Genomic DNA, 16,958 nt, shown 5'->3' on the forward strand with positions numbered 1-16,958 from the left:
TTCTATTTTTAGTATTTTTTAATACTTAGCTAAATAAAAATCAATAATAAAATAATGCCTTTTACTTTTTAGGGGTAAATGTAAACAGCCACTCAAACTAAATATGAATATTTTTTGTACTTCAGTAATTCAAATGTTTACTATTGCCCCACAAATTTTCTTATTTACTTAAATGGTTTTTGTATGTAGTAGCTGTTTACAATTACCCCAATACCATTGGGGTAAAAGTAAACAGTGACAACTTTTTTTGTTATTGAATTTTTTTTTAATTCTTAGCTTTTTAAATGTTTTTTTGGATTTTCGCAAAATATAAGGTCTATGCAATATAGTAAATTAATTGTAGCTAAAATATTTAATAAACAGAAGTTGCGCCACACAGATAATAACCGAAAATTTTTAAACTTGACAAAATCATTTACAATTATCCCACTTGACCCTAAATGTGGATTATGTTAAGTTTCAACTAAATTAAATGCACTTTTGAAAATATTGTTTTATCAGACGGTTAACGTCTATGGCCACATACTATAATGAATAGGAATTAATGGTAGAATATGCACAGTTTACATTTATTATAAAAAAGCCTGAAGATATGAAAGTGATGGGTAAAAATTCTATGCTGTCAATGAAATCAAAGTCTTGAAACGTTATTATAATTAGAAAAAAATCACGTAATAATAAAAAACGAATGTCGACATCAAACTCAAAGAAATGCTGAATGAAATTGCTTTAATTTTTCTTGCAATATTCCCAGTGTTGAGTTTGTTTATACGCCACATACATGATTACAAAAACGAAAGATCTATATTTAACTCAATAAAGACAAGAATTCGGAAGGTTATTCGGAAGGTTCGGAATAATATTGAAATAATAGTATATTTAAAAGTTTTGTTGCTTAAGCTACAGGTGCTAGCAGATGAGCTTCAAATTTCAATTAATATGCTGAGAGACATTTTGTAGAAGATATCGGACTCCTCGAATATCTGCACGAGAGTCCAACCCAACACAACTCAACCCGCTATATTATAGCCACTGTACTTCAAGAATGAACTGCTATTTGCACAAAAAAATTGACCTCTACTTACAAAAAAAATTAACTAAATTGCTTAAGTTTTGCGTCTCAGAATATATCGCAAATCAAGATCTTGGACAAAAACGGGTTCGTTGATCAAATAAGTAAAAATTACACGATCAAATAACTACTTGTAATAATATGAAACTAATATTATAGAACGACTGCCATTTTATATATACATCTTTTTTTATTATTTTTAAAATTCTCCTTTTTCATAAGTTATTTCTTTTTTTATTTCTTGGTCGCGCTTTTATATATTTTTTGCCCAAGATCTCGTTTCTTATCATATTTAATAAATATTAAATAATAAAATAAATACTAGCAAGTATTTATAGCAATTTTTGTTTAAAATAATTTGTTGATGAATGTCGTTTAATATTTATTTTATTTTACTTTAAGAAAAAATTAAATATTTTAATTATGAAGAAAATAAACTATGTAAAAAATAATTTATAATTTAAAATATTACTTATATATATTTTTTTTAAATAGAATATTGTATATCTGAATAGTAAAAATTATGTATAGTTAATTGAAATAAACACATTTTTCGTTTTTTCTCTATTCTATAAAGAGTTATTTGTACAACATGTTGTACATATATGTACACCACGCGTAGTACTTCCTTGCATAAAACATAAACTATTGAAATTATGGTCTTTAATAAAAATTTTGGAATTTAACTTTAAATATGGTTTTCTTGGCAAGAAAATTAATAATTTAATCTACAAAATACGTTTAGTCGCTTGTTAGTTAATAACATCAAATGACTCACGTTTGATGACAAACAAATTCTTAAGTAACATTTATAATTTATGGCAATGTATTTAATAAATATTCATACAAAATAACTCTGTGTATACACAAAATAAGTAAATTATATGGGGGCGTACTAATAGAAATATGACCTCTAAGGTATTTAAATTAAGTTTAAGATAATATCAAGATAATATTATGGTTAATTAATAATTGTCATTAATTCCTCTTTTAAACATATTTCCGAGGAAGTTATAAAACTCATCTAAAAACCCTAAAAAAATTACGTTTTAAAACATAATTAAAACTCAATTTATAAAAACTTATTTAGTACGGTTTTATAACCAATTTAAAAAAAAAAATTAAAATCCACATATATGTAAATTATAATGTGCAAATAAGAAAACAATGTGAGGTTATCAAAGAATCGACTATTATCCTCAGTCGATACAACCACCGACCGATCAAACTGATCGGATCGATAGAGTATCGACTGACGTATTTTAGTCGATATCGGTTTGTCATGTGTTCGTCGTGTCAGTGTCAGACTTTTCTGATTCGGCAGTTCGAGTTCGGCAATAAAGGATCAGGTATTCGATGCTCCACGCCAGTACGCACATCATTATTAAAAAAGTTTGGGAGTGGAGGCAGATCGGATAGCTCTTGGTTGAATCTCGAATTTGACCTAAAAGTTAAAAATATTTAAGACCAAAAGAAGTCAAATATACTCTAAAAAACGGTCACTGTAACACTTGCCAATCTCTATAACTAAGAATGTAATAGGTTACAACTCGTATGGTTTCATCCTGATAGCGCTACTAGTAATAGACTTACCATTTCGAAGCTATTTAAGATCTTTATGTCAGACTAAACAAGGAGGATATATATAACTTCTGCGATAAAACTAATTACGGGAGTATGAACTACTTTTGGTTGTATTTTGGGGAGGTATTTGTCATAACCAAAATTATTTTCACATTATTAGTCTAGAACAGCCGCTATAAAGATCGTTTCTATGGCTAATAACACAATGGAAATTTTTTTAACAAAATATTCCCTACGAAAAAAGTACTGCAAAATTGGTATTATAATCTTTTCATCAGCAAATTTTCTAATCTTGTGTGTTCGCTTGAAAAAGTTAGACCTCTGTATTTGTCAAAATAAAATGGTGAGGCACAGCGTACTAGCTCCTGAGGGCTGGGGCATTATGTATTTATTGCCGATGTTTATTAAATTTACTTGTATTTCTTTTGTTATATTGCATTTGAAAATAAACATTATTATTATTATTATTATTAAAATGGTGAGGATAGGAAGGAGATCTATTTGTTATGTAAACTGTATTAACAACGGATTGGGTAAACGGAATGAAACAAGATGGGTCTCATACTACTTTATATTTTACTGTATACACAGTGGTTTCTTTCTCATATATACGATTATAAGTATTTGAAATAACGCCATCTGACTAATACCTCCTGAGATAAAACTAAGAGCTAACATGATAGGCCATATATAGTAATATAAGGATAATTTTCTTAGGCTAAGGCAAGTCTTAGCTCTGTTAGAGGTAACAGACAGAAGAAGACTATTTCAGAAGGTCAATAAAAGAGGTATATTTACTTTAATGATTAGGTCACTGATGTCCTATCGACATAACGCTAGTAACACAGTCATTTGCGGATAGGATTAAAAACTGGAGGGTATCACAGGCTATAACGACGTCCGACCATCAACCAGAATGATCCGGTTCGAAATCAGTTCAGATAAGGAGGAAGATCTCTCAAGAGAAACCCAAGGGCTTTCAACTGGACCAAATTTAAAGAGGGCCTTGTTCAGTCCATGGGTACTCTACAAAGAGAAACTATGTATATACAGAGGTAGTACGACTAAACAATATAATTATCAATTCTTACAAAGCAACATGCCTTCCCAGGAAAGTTGGCATTAAGAGATTGCCCTGGTGGAATGAAACTCTAGACTGCCTTAAAAAAGACGTAAAAAGGTCGCATCACCGCGCTCTCAAGGGAGGAACTCAAGAGAACTGGGATCTATACTTAACAGCCAGAACGAAATTTAAAAAAGTCCGATGCTGTAAAAGAGACTGTTGGCGCAAGTGCTGTGGAGAGATGGAATCTCTCTTAGACATAGCCCGTCTTCTGAATCTACTGGGCTTTAATAAAAAAACCAAGATAGGATGCCCAAAGAAAGGTGAACTATGGACCTCAAAGAAAGGAGAGACCATCGAGCTTCTCCTTAAAACTCACTTTCCTGGAGAAGGAAACGCTGCACCTTACGGCGAGAAACCAGATCCGGAGCCGTATTGGAACCTCGCCAAAAACATAGTAACAAACGAAGCCACAGCTTGGGCAGTGAGTCCATATAAGGCTGCGGGACCTGATGGAAGAATACTCATGATATGGCAGGTAGGCGAAATCACACTGCCTTACTTAATGAGAGTTTTTGAGGCCAGCATTGCATTGCATATTCCACTAACGTGGAGAGCGGCAAATGTAGTCTTTATCCCAAAACCGGGCTAGAAAGACCAAAGTCCTTTAGGGCAATAAGCCTGACTTCACTTTTACTAAAAACTATAAAAAGGCTTATAGACAGGTATATACCAGAGGAGATTCTAACAGAATTGGCACTACATAGAAATCAGCATGCCTACATGAAAGGGAAATCGACGGAAACGGCATTTCACTCTATAGTGAGCAAAGCTGAAAAAGCCATAGAGAACAAGGAAGTGCCACTTGCTCTTTTCTTTGACGTAGAAGGAGCATTTGATAAGGCGAAAACAGATACTGCTACGCCCTCCTGACCAGGCGCACTCCGACTCATCTGGTCAGGTGGGTCAAAACGGCGCTGGAAGACCGGAAGACTAGTGCTACACTAGGAGAGTGTCGTGTTGAGACCGGGGTGAAGGGCGGCTGCCCGCAAGGCAGCTGTCTTTCGCCACCCCTTTGTTGTCTGGCGATGGACAGTCTCCTCAGGAAGCTAGAACTGGAAGGATTCTATGCACAGGCACACGCGAACGACGGACTAGTGATGATCACGGGTAAAAGCGTGAACACAGTCTGTGAGCGGATGCAAGCCGGGTGTGGGATACTGGAACAGTGTTGTCAGGAGACAGGGCTGTCGCTCAACCCAGAAAAGACCGAGGTCATTCTCTTTACTAAGATGCGGAATTTGACAGGATTTAAACCTCCTAATATATATCAGACTCGATTAACTTTGAGGCAACAGGTCAAATACTTGAGTTACTTTAGACAGCAAGCTCATGTTTAAAACTGTCGTAAAGCAGGCAGTAAATAAGGCAACAGCCCTAATATGGCAATTACGGTAAATAATAGGTACAAGATGGGGTCTAAACCCTCATGTTCTCCAGTAGCTTTATACTGCAGTCATACGACCGACGATCTAATATGGATCCGTGGTATGGTGGCCAGCCGTATTGAAGGTCATCAACGCCCAAAAGCTGAGTGGTCTGCAAAGACTGGTCTGTTTGGGAATTACTGGAGCCATGAGAATAACACCTACGGCGCCACTAAATATTCTTCTTGTACTACCGGACCTCCCAGTCTGGATTGAGAGGGCGGCGCATAAGAGAATGAAGGATAGCGGAGAGTGACGCAATGTCTACTTAGGACAAGGCCATATGATGATTTCTCTCAGGATGTGTATGAACATACCAATTCTGACATCCAGATTCACCACAGCGAGTGGCAAACTAAGGTTAAAGAAGTGGTTTCAAGTCGAAATCCCGACAAGGAAAGAATGCCAAATGTTTTCTAGGCCTGGTACACAGATGAGTCTTTCTCAAAGTTCTTTGGACCGATAAAACCAACTTTAATAGTGAGGGTAGGTAGGGTCAATCTGCACAATATGCATTACTGGTCTGCAGAAAACCCGCATTGGTTGTGTGACGTTAAGCACCAAGGCCGTTGGAGCTTAAATGTGTAGTGTAGTATACTGGAAGGCAGAATTATTGGGCCATACTTTTTCGAACAATCTTTAAATAGCAACGTCTGTCTCAACTTTTTGACCAATCAATTGCAGAATGCCATTGGAATTGCGGCAAAACATGTTTTTGCAGTTAGATTGTTGCCACGCACATTTTGTTATTGCTGTGCGAGAGCACATTAATGCAGTTTTTCAACAGTAGTGGATTGGAAGAGGAAGTCTCTTTTCATCGCCTCAATCTGGTAATCGTGGAGGATCACCACATGTCTTAATTTTTATTTATGGCATAAAGGATATCATGTTTCAGAGTCGACCTACGACCAGAAAAAACATATGAAAAACCGGATTCGCAATGCAATTAGGAATATACCCAGAGCCGAAATTGAAGCTGTAGTTCTGTCTACCTATGAGAGGCTTCAAGTATCTATGCTCTATACATTCTTTAATGTGGTCAACATTTTGAACATCTACGGAGGCATTAAAACCCTCTTTCTTTTAAATCGATCCTTTTCAGGGCCACAAATTAATATAAATAATTAATAATTAATATAAATCAATTAAACATTCGTATAGAATTTTCTGTGGCCTAAGTTGTTGGTTAGGAATAAAATATGGACATGCGGTGTTCGTGAGTCTGTTTGGGCATCATTTAGCTACTTTTTTATGAAAAAAAAATCGAATACGAAATTCCAGTAGAATCAGAGCTAGACTTAATTGGACGAATAACAGCAGCATTTGAAATCATTCAAAACGAGGATCAAATTTTTAGTGTAGTCCGCCGAAATCATGTGCGGTATTTAAATCGGTGTATAGAGGTTGGAGGAAGACATTTTGAACGATTGTTGTGATGGTATCATATACAAAAGGTAAAAATAAATGCATCAGACCCTATTTAGCTAATTCATATTTTTTCTAAATTTAAATGCGTCTTAGGGCCGTAGTGGCGTAGTGACACATTTCCGGACACGGGTTCCTATACTCAAATGGATTCTACTGTTGCACTGAACAACCCCTAATATAAGTTTGATCCCATAGTTCTGAAACACCCTGTATAGAGTTAAAATAGGTAAATAAAGCTTATCTTGTTTTAAATTATAAGATTTATTGAACTTATAAAGTTTTATAATATGAGGGAGCATGATGTTAAATGTTTCTACCGTCTTGACCTGAATTCTTATTAATAAATAGATATAAGTAATGTCAAAAAATAAAAACCTACAAAACGCGACTGTTGTTGACTATCTAACTAGTACTCCAACTACCGACGGTATATTTTCCATTATATATATACAAAATAATAATATTAATTGATACAAATCTTTTTTACTTACCTAATAATGGTCCAAGCACAACAACAAACAATCCCTTTCCAACATTGTGTAATCCAAAAGCAGCGGGTAGTTTTTCCAGTGTGGCATATTCCGAGATCGTAATGGCAAAATTGATTAAAGCTGCACCTCTTACAAACCCAGCAATCACTAACCAAGTCAGTATAAATACGTAACTGGTTTGTTGAGCCAACACTGAAAAAAGTAGAAAAAAAATTAAAAATATTATACTATGAGGAAACATTGACCCGTTATTCCGCCTTTTCTATACATCAATTTTAAGATAATGTATTTGTTAATAAACTCCAAATTCATAAATTCTCAGGTTTTTGAATATATTTTTGAATCTGTTTTACGAGGATCAACAAGATCTACGAGATCAGTCCAAGAATATAATCAAAATCCTAACATACTAAGTCGATAAGCCTATAAAATGAAACCTAAATATTATCTCGTAGACTTGCATATTAAATCTGCTAAAAGAAACAGGTAAAATAAAAAATTAAGAACCAAAAAATAAAACTCAAAAATACGACAAAAATTTTTGAGCTTACTTTTACTGCGGAGTGTCTCTGTTACCTCTAACGACCTAAATTGGTCATTGTGACGGATCTGCAACTGCAATAGCTGCCGACAAAAATCATATAACTATTAGAACAACATTTTTAATAACTTTTTTTCATAATAATTTAAATAAAATTACAATTTTAAAAACATAATAAATTAAAATAAATAAAATTTTTGTGGAGAATCAGTGCAATCAAATAGTTAAGTGCTATGTTTTGAAATTGATTATCAAAAATTCTGTTGGGACAATTTGTTCTTCAGAATTTGAAACAATGATTTTTTCATTTTGCAGTTTATTAATGAATTTTCAAATAATAATATAGATATCTATTGCAAAATAAACTAATAAAATATTTAAATAAAAGTATTTTATAAATAAGTTTTAGTATTGTCAACTAGACAAGTTTCAAGAAATCAAAAAAGCTATTAAAGTAGGTATGAATTTGGTTATAATCTTATACATGAGATAAAATTAAATGACTAAACTTAAATATCAATATCATTAGATGTACTTGGATTAATAGAAGATTCTTGGGACATAAAGGCATGACTTAATTTAATTATTTTCATTTTTGATGTTTCTTTCATTTGCATGATTTTTTGTTAGATTCCAATAAAAAACAACTAAATAAATTTAAAAAATTAAACATTTATTAAATAGACGAAAAATGAAACTTAGCTGATAGGAGAATTAGTTCATAATTCAATCTGTTTTAAGTAAGGTCTTTTTTTTCTAGAAGTATTAAATTTTTACTCGCACAATGATGAATACAGCCAACTAATTATTATACACATTTTACTACATATATACTACATTTCTTAATTGAAAATTTTTATATTTTATTAGTTTATTTTTTTAAATGTAATAGTTCTTAAAAAAATTTGCATACCAATTCAGGTACACAGATGTTGTACATCTATCCTAAAATAGTAAGTTTTTGAAAATACTACGTCATGTACTAAGTCAGCTTTGGTCTTTAAGGTGTGTAATTAAGTTAATTGTTAACTAACTTAGTTGCATTTCTGATTTGACCTTTTAATTACAAAAACATAATTTATTTAACAAACACACCTTATTTTCACTATTGTCCATTCATTTGGTACATTACGTTACTTCTTTCATTCCCTTTTTAAGCCTTAACAAGAATTAAGTTCAGTTTGACAGTTTAAGTCATATCAGATAGGTACAATTGCCCTGTATTTAATTATTCTTTTCATAATAGATGTAGATTGTTAGGCTCATATTTTCTGATTGCAAATATATTTTTTTAATTTATATGTAAATATTTCTTTTTCATTAAAATTCAGGTACTTAATTGTGTATTTTTGAGTTACGGCGAATTTGCATTTGGATTAGCTTGGTAATTTAAGACTTTTTACTATTCTTCTAATCTGAACGGCTGACTGATCAAACAATAGAGGTCAGACTTCGCCAAGGTATTTCAATGTATTTCATTAATTTTATATTTTAAGTCAGATATAAATGTCCAGGAGCATATAGTAATTTTATTTCCTTTCATCGATTTTTTTTCTTTTTCCTTTTATCTGCTTATTTTTATCTTTTAATATTGTACTCACTTATAAGTTACCAACACTACCTTGAGCATGACAGACTCATAAACTCTACCAAGCCAAATCATACAAAATAGCCAGGAGACCTTTTAGTTTTTTACCCTTGAGTTAAGTATTTATAAGGCAAACGCTAGGATAATAACTTAAACAAAAAATTATCATATAAAGTTTTAAGTAAATGTTAGCTGATATAGATTAGACTGTTGCATTGGTTCAATATGCGTCAATATGTACTGTATTATTTGTATTTTACTGTGCTGCATTTTTGGCTTAAAATTGTATTTTATTGAATTTAAAATTTTTACTTACTTTCTTACTTCTTTCATCCCCTGAGAATCTTATACCATAAATTGGTATCTAAGCCCATATAATCTTGAATTTTCCAAAATTGGGCTGTATTTCTTTTTTATTTATCAATCTATAACTTAAAACATAACAGTTGAGAAAAATGTTCAATTATCTTTTTTGTAAATGAAAACAGTTACAAGATTAAAATAGGCGTCTCAAAAAGGCATAATAACAAACAGAATAAAATACCTAAAATATAAATTATTTAGACATTTAATGTTTATTGGGTAACATAATTATCAATTTATTGTTCAATACTTTGTAGAAATTGGAATCCTATTAATAATTTTTTGTATTATTAATTTACCAAGAATCAACTATTATGATACTGTTATTACTATTCATAATGATATTGCAAACATTTTTTCAAAAAGTATAAGAATTTTTAAATAAGACCAAAATAGTAAACTAATCCAGTATATAAAAAATATATTTTTTTGAAAAACTTAAAAGAGAAGAAATAATAGAAAGATATAATAAAAATAGAAGAAATAATACACTTGCCATTAAAAAAACTAAATATAAAAACTGATATGCCACTAAAAAGAAAATGTGACACTGTCGCTAAGGACAGAAAAAATTATAATATTTTTTCCAAAAATCAACTTTAAATATTTAGAAAGAAGATCTGCAATTACTGATACTCATACATAAACAAAAAAGACTCCTTACTACTAACAATTTAATCTTTATATAACCACCATAACTTTCAGATCTATATATATCTTACATAGAATCTCTATATTAAGATATTAGGTATGAAATCAGTTCATACGAAATTAAAAAAAATTAAGCTTTTTTTAATAAAACGTGTCTAAAATTAATAGTAATCTTCAATATAATATACTTGTGAAAATTGAAGACAGGCATATTGATCGCCATTGTAAAGTATAAGCAAGTGGCCCTCTGCAAGTATGACCTTAAAATCATAAAAAAACTCCATAAAAAAAAAAGATATGATGAATCTTCTTTTTTTGTAAACAAAAATATATTCTAATTTATCATCAAGAAGAAACAGTTCTGAAATTTAAAAATATTTTCTCAAGTTACTGAAACAAAACACTTACTTGATCTACATAACCCCAAGAAAAAAATCCCACACATGAACAACGTCCGTTTTGATACATTTAATCTGTCACAAATAGGTGGCAAGATCAACCTAGCCAAAATATCAGTAAACGCTTGCACAGATAAAAAGAGTGCTATGTCATTTTTGTTGTAGCCAATCGATTTAAAGAAGAACGGCATGACCATTTTAAAATTCTGCTCGGCCACGTAGAATATACTCAAGCCAAATACCAAGTTGAGGTAGATCGGGTCTTTCAGTAGGTCAAAATCCATAAACTCTACAACTTTTTGCCAGTTACTTTTTTGCTTTTCTTTTAATTTGAGATGTTCTTTTTGCAACTCTTTTAAAATCTTGTTTTGCGGTGAAAACTGGACTCCTGGATAACTCATGTTTCTGCGCATACGGGATGGATGGTCACTGCTAATGGAATCGGGTGAATCGAGTGTCTGAAATAAATATTAAACTATTAGACCAATCAACAGGATAATATATGAGTATGTATTTGTATATTTTAATTTGTTAATTTATGAATTAATCACTATTCTAGCGGATGAAGCATCTTTTTATAGGAGAACGACTGTAAGAGTAACCTGATCAACCAGTATACTCTATTTGTGCCTACAAGATAATATCAACTATTTCTAAATCTATTTTGCTTCATGAATACAAAAGACCAAAGTGAACAATAAGGAAATGATGGTCAAATGTCCCATAACTATTTCTTAACAAATGATCACTAAAAGGAAATAATTTCTACATGGGGTATACTAATCTTCAGAATAACAATTTTGCATTAATTAAGTTCAGATCCATTATGAGTCAACAAACTACGTACTTATATGATTGATAAGAAAAGGAGAGTATGCAAAGATAAGTTTTTCTTAATAAATTTAAGTGATCCTAAGAAAACCTGGCTGAATAAGTATTCAGACAAAATGTGATATCCGAAAGAAAAAATAAAGACCTAGAGACTATGAATGGATATCAGAAAATATTAATAAATACATATATAATGATCCTACACCAGCCGTGAAAGACTTAATAAAGTTCACAAAAATTTTTAACAGACACTAATTTTATTTTCTATTAAGATGCGATAAAACCTGTTTAAAATAACTGCCTGCAGATGTGCTTCAAAAATACCTATTCTGACTCTCACACAAGATTTTATTAGCATTTAATGCAAGTCGGTTAATTTCTATGCTATGATAGTATATGCTTCACCATTGACCATAGAATGTTTGATGTAATTTATTGTTATTCAAAATATTTTCTTTACAAATTACAAAAACATCAATAATTCTTTTATCACAATATTATTTGTTGTAATTAGTAGAACAAGTATTAAATTTCAAATAAATTTGCATTTTTTTCTATATTTTTTCTATTAAAAAAACTCCAAGTTTTCATTACTTACATCAATATGCATATTTATGCTCGAGCCAGTAAAATCTAATCTCGAATAGCTGCTGATAATTGTTTCTCTAGATGATCGGCGCCTTCCTACTGCAGCTCGATTTCCCAAAAAGCTCATAGTGGAAAAATTTCTGGGAAATGTTGACTTTCTATTAAGGCCACCTGCTTTTAATTCTTCAAATGTTTTAATTATCATGTTAGTAGATATAAGATTGTTAATTTCTTCTTGTCGTTCTGTATCTTCCTCTTCTTCACCATCTTCTTTGATTGTTTCCATTTCCTTGGAAAAAAGAAAACAAGATCTAATTAGTTAACTTAATGTAACTTATGCGTGTTTGTAGAAACTAAATAGTTTTAATATGTATTATTCTATAAAAAAAATATGTGCATGATCTATTCTTCCCTATTTAGATTTATCAAATTAGGCCAGCTGAAAAATTATGAAGCTTACTTAATAAGTTTTTATAATATAAATAAAGTTTTCTGTGGGTGGTAGCAAGTGAAATGTTAAGCTTGGCATATGCTCTAAATGAAAAAAAATATTTTCACATTATAATTTACCTCACTAGATGCAAAGAAGAAGTGTATTCTCTGCGGCAATAGAGAAAGACCGTTTACATTAAAATTCAATAACTTACAGATCTTCTATATTATCATGTACTAAATAGGATCTTACTAACCTGTTTAAATTCTCCATCTTCGACGCATTTTTGCTCTGGAATATAATGCCACTTTGCTGGCTGTAGTAGCGTTGAACCCACCAGTGAGTTCAAAGCAAAACCGCCTAGCAAGAATATTGCCCCTAAAATAGAAAAAAAAGAGTAGAATAAATTTCTAGTAAAAGGTAAAAAAGAAATAGACAAAAACTAACAGTTTAATTACATGGGCTCTAATAAGATAACAATTCAAAAAAAAAAGAATAAGTATATATAAGAACGAATTTCAACCAAATTTCAACTAAAAAAATTGAATCGAAAGCAAAAAAAGTTATGACAGTCACGTTACTTCAGATTAAAACTAAAACTCTCAATCTCCAGTCCAATCTATACATATATATAATGTTGCGCCGTGTTACCTTAAACCCGAATAAGATAAAAAGAAGTAAAAATTATTAACCATATAAAAATGAACCATGTGGGTGTCTTAAATATTTGGGAAATTTAGAATTAAATCAGACTATTATGCCAAAAATTCGTCAAAATCCATTAATTTTATCCTAAATAAAACCAAAATACCAAATTGATGAACATCAAGAAAGGTATTATGGTCATTTGACATTAAAATTCTCAATATGAAAAAAATAAGCAAGAATCTTAAGAAAAAAGTAGAATATTTGCCTCCAAAAAATATTAAAAATTTTTAGAAAAAAAAGTTCAAATTACGTAAAATTGCCTACCCATAATGATAAAGTCTTATTGCAGTAAAAGACTGGAAAATAACTGCATCAGATAATTATTAAGATACTAGAGACACAGCTGTACATAGTAGATATACAAGATTTGAGTTGCTACTGTTACATTTTCTTTAATAAAGTAGATTCTAATGCGCTTAAAATAAAGTGTAAGATTTACTGATATTGAATAATTTGACATTAATCTTAAATATATCTAAGAAAAGAACATAAAAAAAATTAAGCTATTTTTTTATAACTTATTACAAAAAGAAAACGACAATCCATGCCCGAAATTTGAAGCTATAATCACTAACTTTTAATAAACGGTTAAGATTTTTTAAAATACTCATAAGTGTTAAAAAAATTTTAATTTTAAATTAAAAATTAAAAATTTATTTTTATTTCTATTTGTAAAAAAATTTACTCTATTCACAAATTAAACAATTTTAAAATTACCTCTGAATCCAAATTCCTCAAGTAGTAATCTAACTGCCTGTGGCATAAGCATCATTCCAAAAGCTGTTCCTGCTAGTGAAAAACCAATAGCTTGTCCCCTACGTTTCAAGAAGTAATTGTTTAATGCAACAAAAGTGGCGGATGCCGTAAGACCAACTCCTAATCCTAAAATATTAAAATAAAAACACAGTTTTAGAAAGTAAAAATAAAATAGCTTAAAGAGTAGTAAAAAACTATGTATAATGCTTTACTTACTTACCGTTTATAATACTGTAAGTTGCCAAGATATGCGTCATGCTAGTAGCCCAGCTGGTTAATATAAGGCCCATAGCAACCAAGAATGATCCAACCAATGAGACTTTTCTATAGGAGAAGGCTTTGATGAGAGGCCCTACGAACAGTCCAGAGAAATTGATGAGCGCGTCTAAGGTACTCATAATGACCGCGGCCCCTGTTGTTTCTACTCCCAGGTCTCGTAGTAAATCGCCGAAAAGAAGTCCAAATGACTGTTCTATTGATCTTGTACAGAGCTAAAAAAATACATTTATTGGTTGTTTAAAATTTATCATCGAAAACCGCCCAGCAAAGTTTAGGGCTTTGATTGTGAAAATTTAGACAATCCTCATACCAGTACTTCATACTTAAGCATATTTTGTCCTCTGGGGGACATATCTCCACCTATATTGCGTTACTATTAAACTTCTTAGCAGGGACGGGATTCCCCCTCATTCTTACATTTATGTTGTGATACATTTTTGAGAAGGTATAAAAGTTTCTTTAAAATGGCGCTTGGTTTTTTAAAATTATCTAATTGCGATTTATCCATTAATGATGCGGTTACAAAGATCTTCTAACGGTTTAGACTAGATGGTAAACATTTTTTCAGACTTTACCACAAAAACAAATCGAAAGCGACAAATTGAGTGACTTCGCGGGCCTTTCGATAGTACATAAAATGTTTAAAATCTTATTGAACGTCAGTACGTGGGTCATTATTAAAAAGCGAAGTATTATTTTAAATAAAGTCTAATGCCCTTGCTAGAACCTGCTCTAAAAAATTAAATTTTTTTTTACTTCTCTGACTGTCTTAGAACATTGAAAAGCTAGAATTAGTATTGTCATGGAACTATGGGCAGTTTGTTTGCTTGCAACATCTTTGCTGCAATGATGCCGAATGCTTATGAAGAAATGGCAAAAAAACACTTTATAATATAATTAAAATTTGTCACTTATTTTGACAGGCACAAAACAATACTACTGTTTGTCTTTAATAAAATATGATAAGATCTTCTATAAAGAAGTCAATATTTACAGTTAACCAAATGCAGATAACGTATATTAGAGAAAAAAGCAACAGCATCGCAACGCCGCATTGTTAATTCCAGCGACATCGACACAAGTAATCTTTACCAGTGACGCCGTAAAAAAATACTTACATGGGAAATATTTATCAATAATAGATTATGCTTTAAATTATAAATAATATCGTCGTTTATGAATGGTTTATATGTTTTTTTTTAATGTACTTCATTAGAGTAAAGGTACTTATCTAATACAAAGCATCTAATTAAATAAGGAAATTAAATATTTTATAATTATTACAGATGTCTTAATAAGTTTTAATTTTTCTATGTTTATGACGACAGCATTATTATGCTATGACAGTATTGGTATTTACTTGTGAAAATATTGGCTTGAATCGCCTTTTTTCTATGGTGCGGCACAAACGGCAGAAGTTTTTACCATCCAAACAGTTCACAAAAACACACAAATAAGACTTTTTTCTTTTTCAACCAAAAGCTAATTAACAAATTACGTAGAACTTCGCAAATGTCGAATGTAAACATAAAGCCATATTTATTGTTGCTATTCCAAATTTTTTAGAAGTGGTCTTAGGGATGAGAATATTAATACATTTTTTTGCTTTGAAGATCCTATTTTTGCGCTTAGAAAAAGATATATCTATTTCTACTTTTTATGTTGAATCCAGAATAAAAAACAGCAATAAGTCAAATTAACATTATAATATGCATTGATATATACTGAAAATTTCCTTTTTTTAAAATGTGTGTAAACTTGACAACAGATACTGGATGAATGTGTTTGTAAACAAAACACCCCTCTTGCCGCTATGCACATGTTGAACTTAAACAAAGTTGTTGTTTACGGATTCTAGTCTTTCAATGTTCTAAGCTCTCTGTTATGGCCAAAATTCAAAAAAAAAATTTTTAGTTTATCACCCTATATGTATGTAAGTATGTTGTCTTTGACTTTCGGACTAGGAAAATTTTACTTCACCTCGTTTTTTTTTTCAAAAGGAATCTGCTGTTAAAATATTTGCCATTATTTACGGGACACCCTATATATAAATTTACACGTTTTATCGGATTTTTGACTTTAAGTATAGTAAACATAAAAAAGCACCTCGTGCAGTTCGGTGAATTGCCAAAATGTATAATGCAGTAAGTTTAGATTGTCAATGGCCTTTGGTACGAGTCATCTATTATGTAGGGAAAATGTATATCTACCTACATATAATGGCATAAATACATATATATAAATGTATGTGTATCTATGGTCTCGTTCTCTATGTTTTTCTTCACCCAATCGCATTAATAGTACTGCTCTCTCCTGACTTTTTTGTATATATTGTTTATTGGTACAACTTACTAAAGATAAAGTATATCTTTTCCTTTCAGGTATTATATTATTATACTTATAAAGTTATAGGGTGAATTAAGCTAAAGAAATATAGTCAAATCTCTCATAATAAGGATATTATGAGAGATTTCATAATAAGGATACAATTTCCAATAACTTTTTAATAGACTCATCGGATTCAGAAACTAAGTTGTATGATAAAATCAGCCGAATCATCCTCCTTTCGCTTTAGCTTTTCAATAGTCTCCCAAAGACATCGAATTTAAAATTTTTGGATTCGCCCATCTTCATAAGGAAAACTTTCGTGTAATAATTTTAACAGGTTTTATTCTATAGATCACAAAAATACAGAGT

At 31.0% G+C, this 16,958-nt stretch overlaps 1 protein-coding gene across 4 annotated transcripts in view; it reads right to left on the reverse strand.

Annotated features, from left to right (window-relative positions):
* Nucleotides 1-2,143: 2,143 nt before the first annotated feature.
* The window catches only part of LOC126738930 (uncharacterized), an 83,161-nt gene continuing 68,346 nt past the window's right edge, over nt 2,144-16,958 (reverse strand). For all 4 annotated transcript variants that reach the window (XM_050444418.1, XM_050444419.1, XM_050444421.1 and 1 more), the window contains exons 3-9: nt 14,203-14,473; nt 13,944-14,108; nt 12,775-12,896; nt 12,096-12,374; nt 10,677-11,124; nt 7,126-7,317; nt 2,144-2,516 (exon numbers count right to left, since the gene is read on the reverse strand). In XM_050444418.1, the coding sequence (XP_050300375.1) occupies nt 2,353-2,516; nt 7,126-7,317; nt 10,677-11,124; nt 12,096-12,374; nt 12,775-12,896; nt 13,944-14,108; nt 14,203-14,473 (1,641 nt within the window). In that variant the 3' untranslated portion in view covers nt 2,144-2,352. The remainder of the gene's footprint in view (nt 2,517-7,125; nt 7,318-10,676; nt 11,125-12,095; nt 12,375-12,774; nt 12,897-13,943; nt 14,109-14,202; nt 14,474-16,958) is intronic.

Source organism: Anthonomus grandis, chromosome 7 (genome assembly GCF_022605725.1).
Source record: "Anthonomus grandis grandis chromosome 7, icAntGran1.3, whole genome shotgun sequence".
Classification (NCBI taxonomy): Eukaryota; Metazoa; Arthropoda; class Insecta; order Coleoptera; family Curculionidae; genus Anthonomus; species Anthonomus grandis.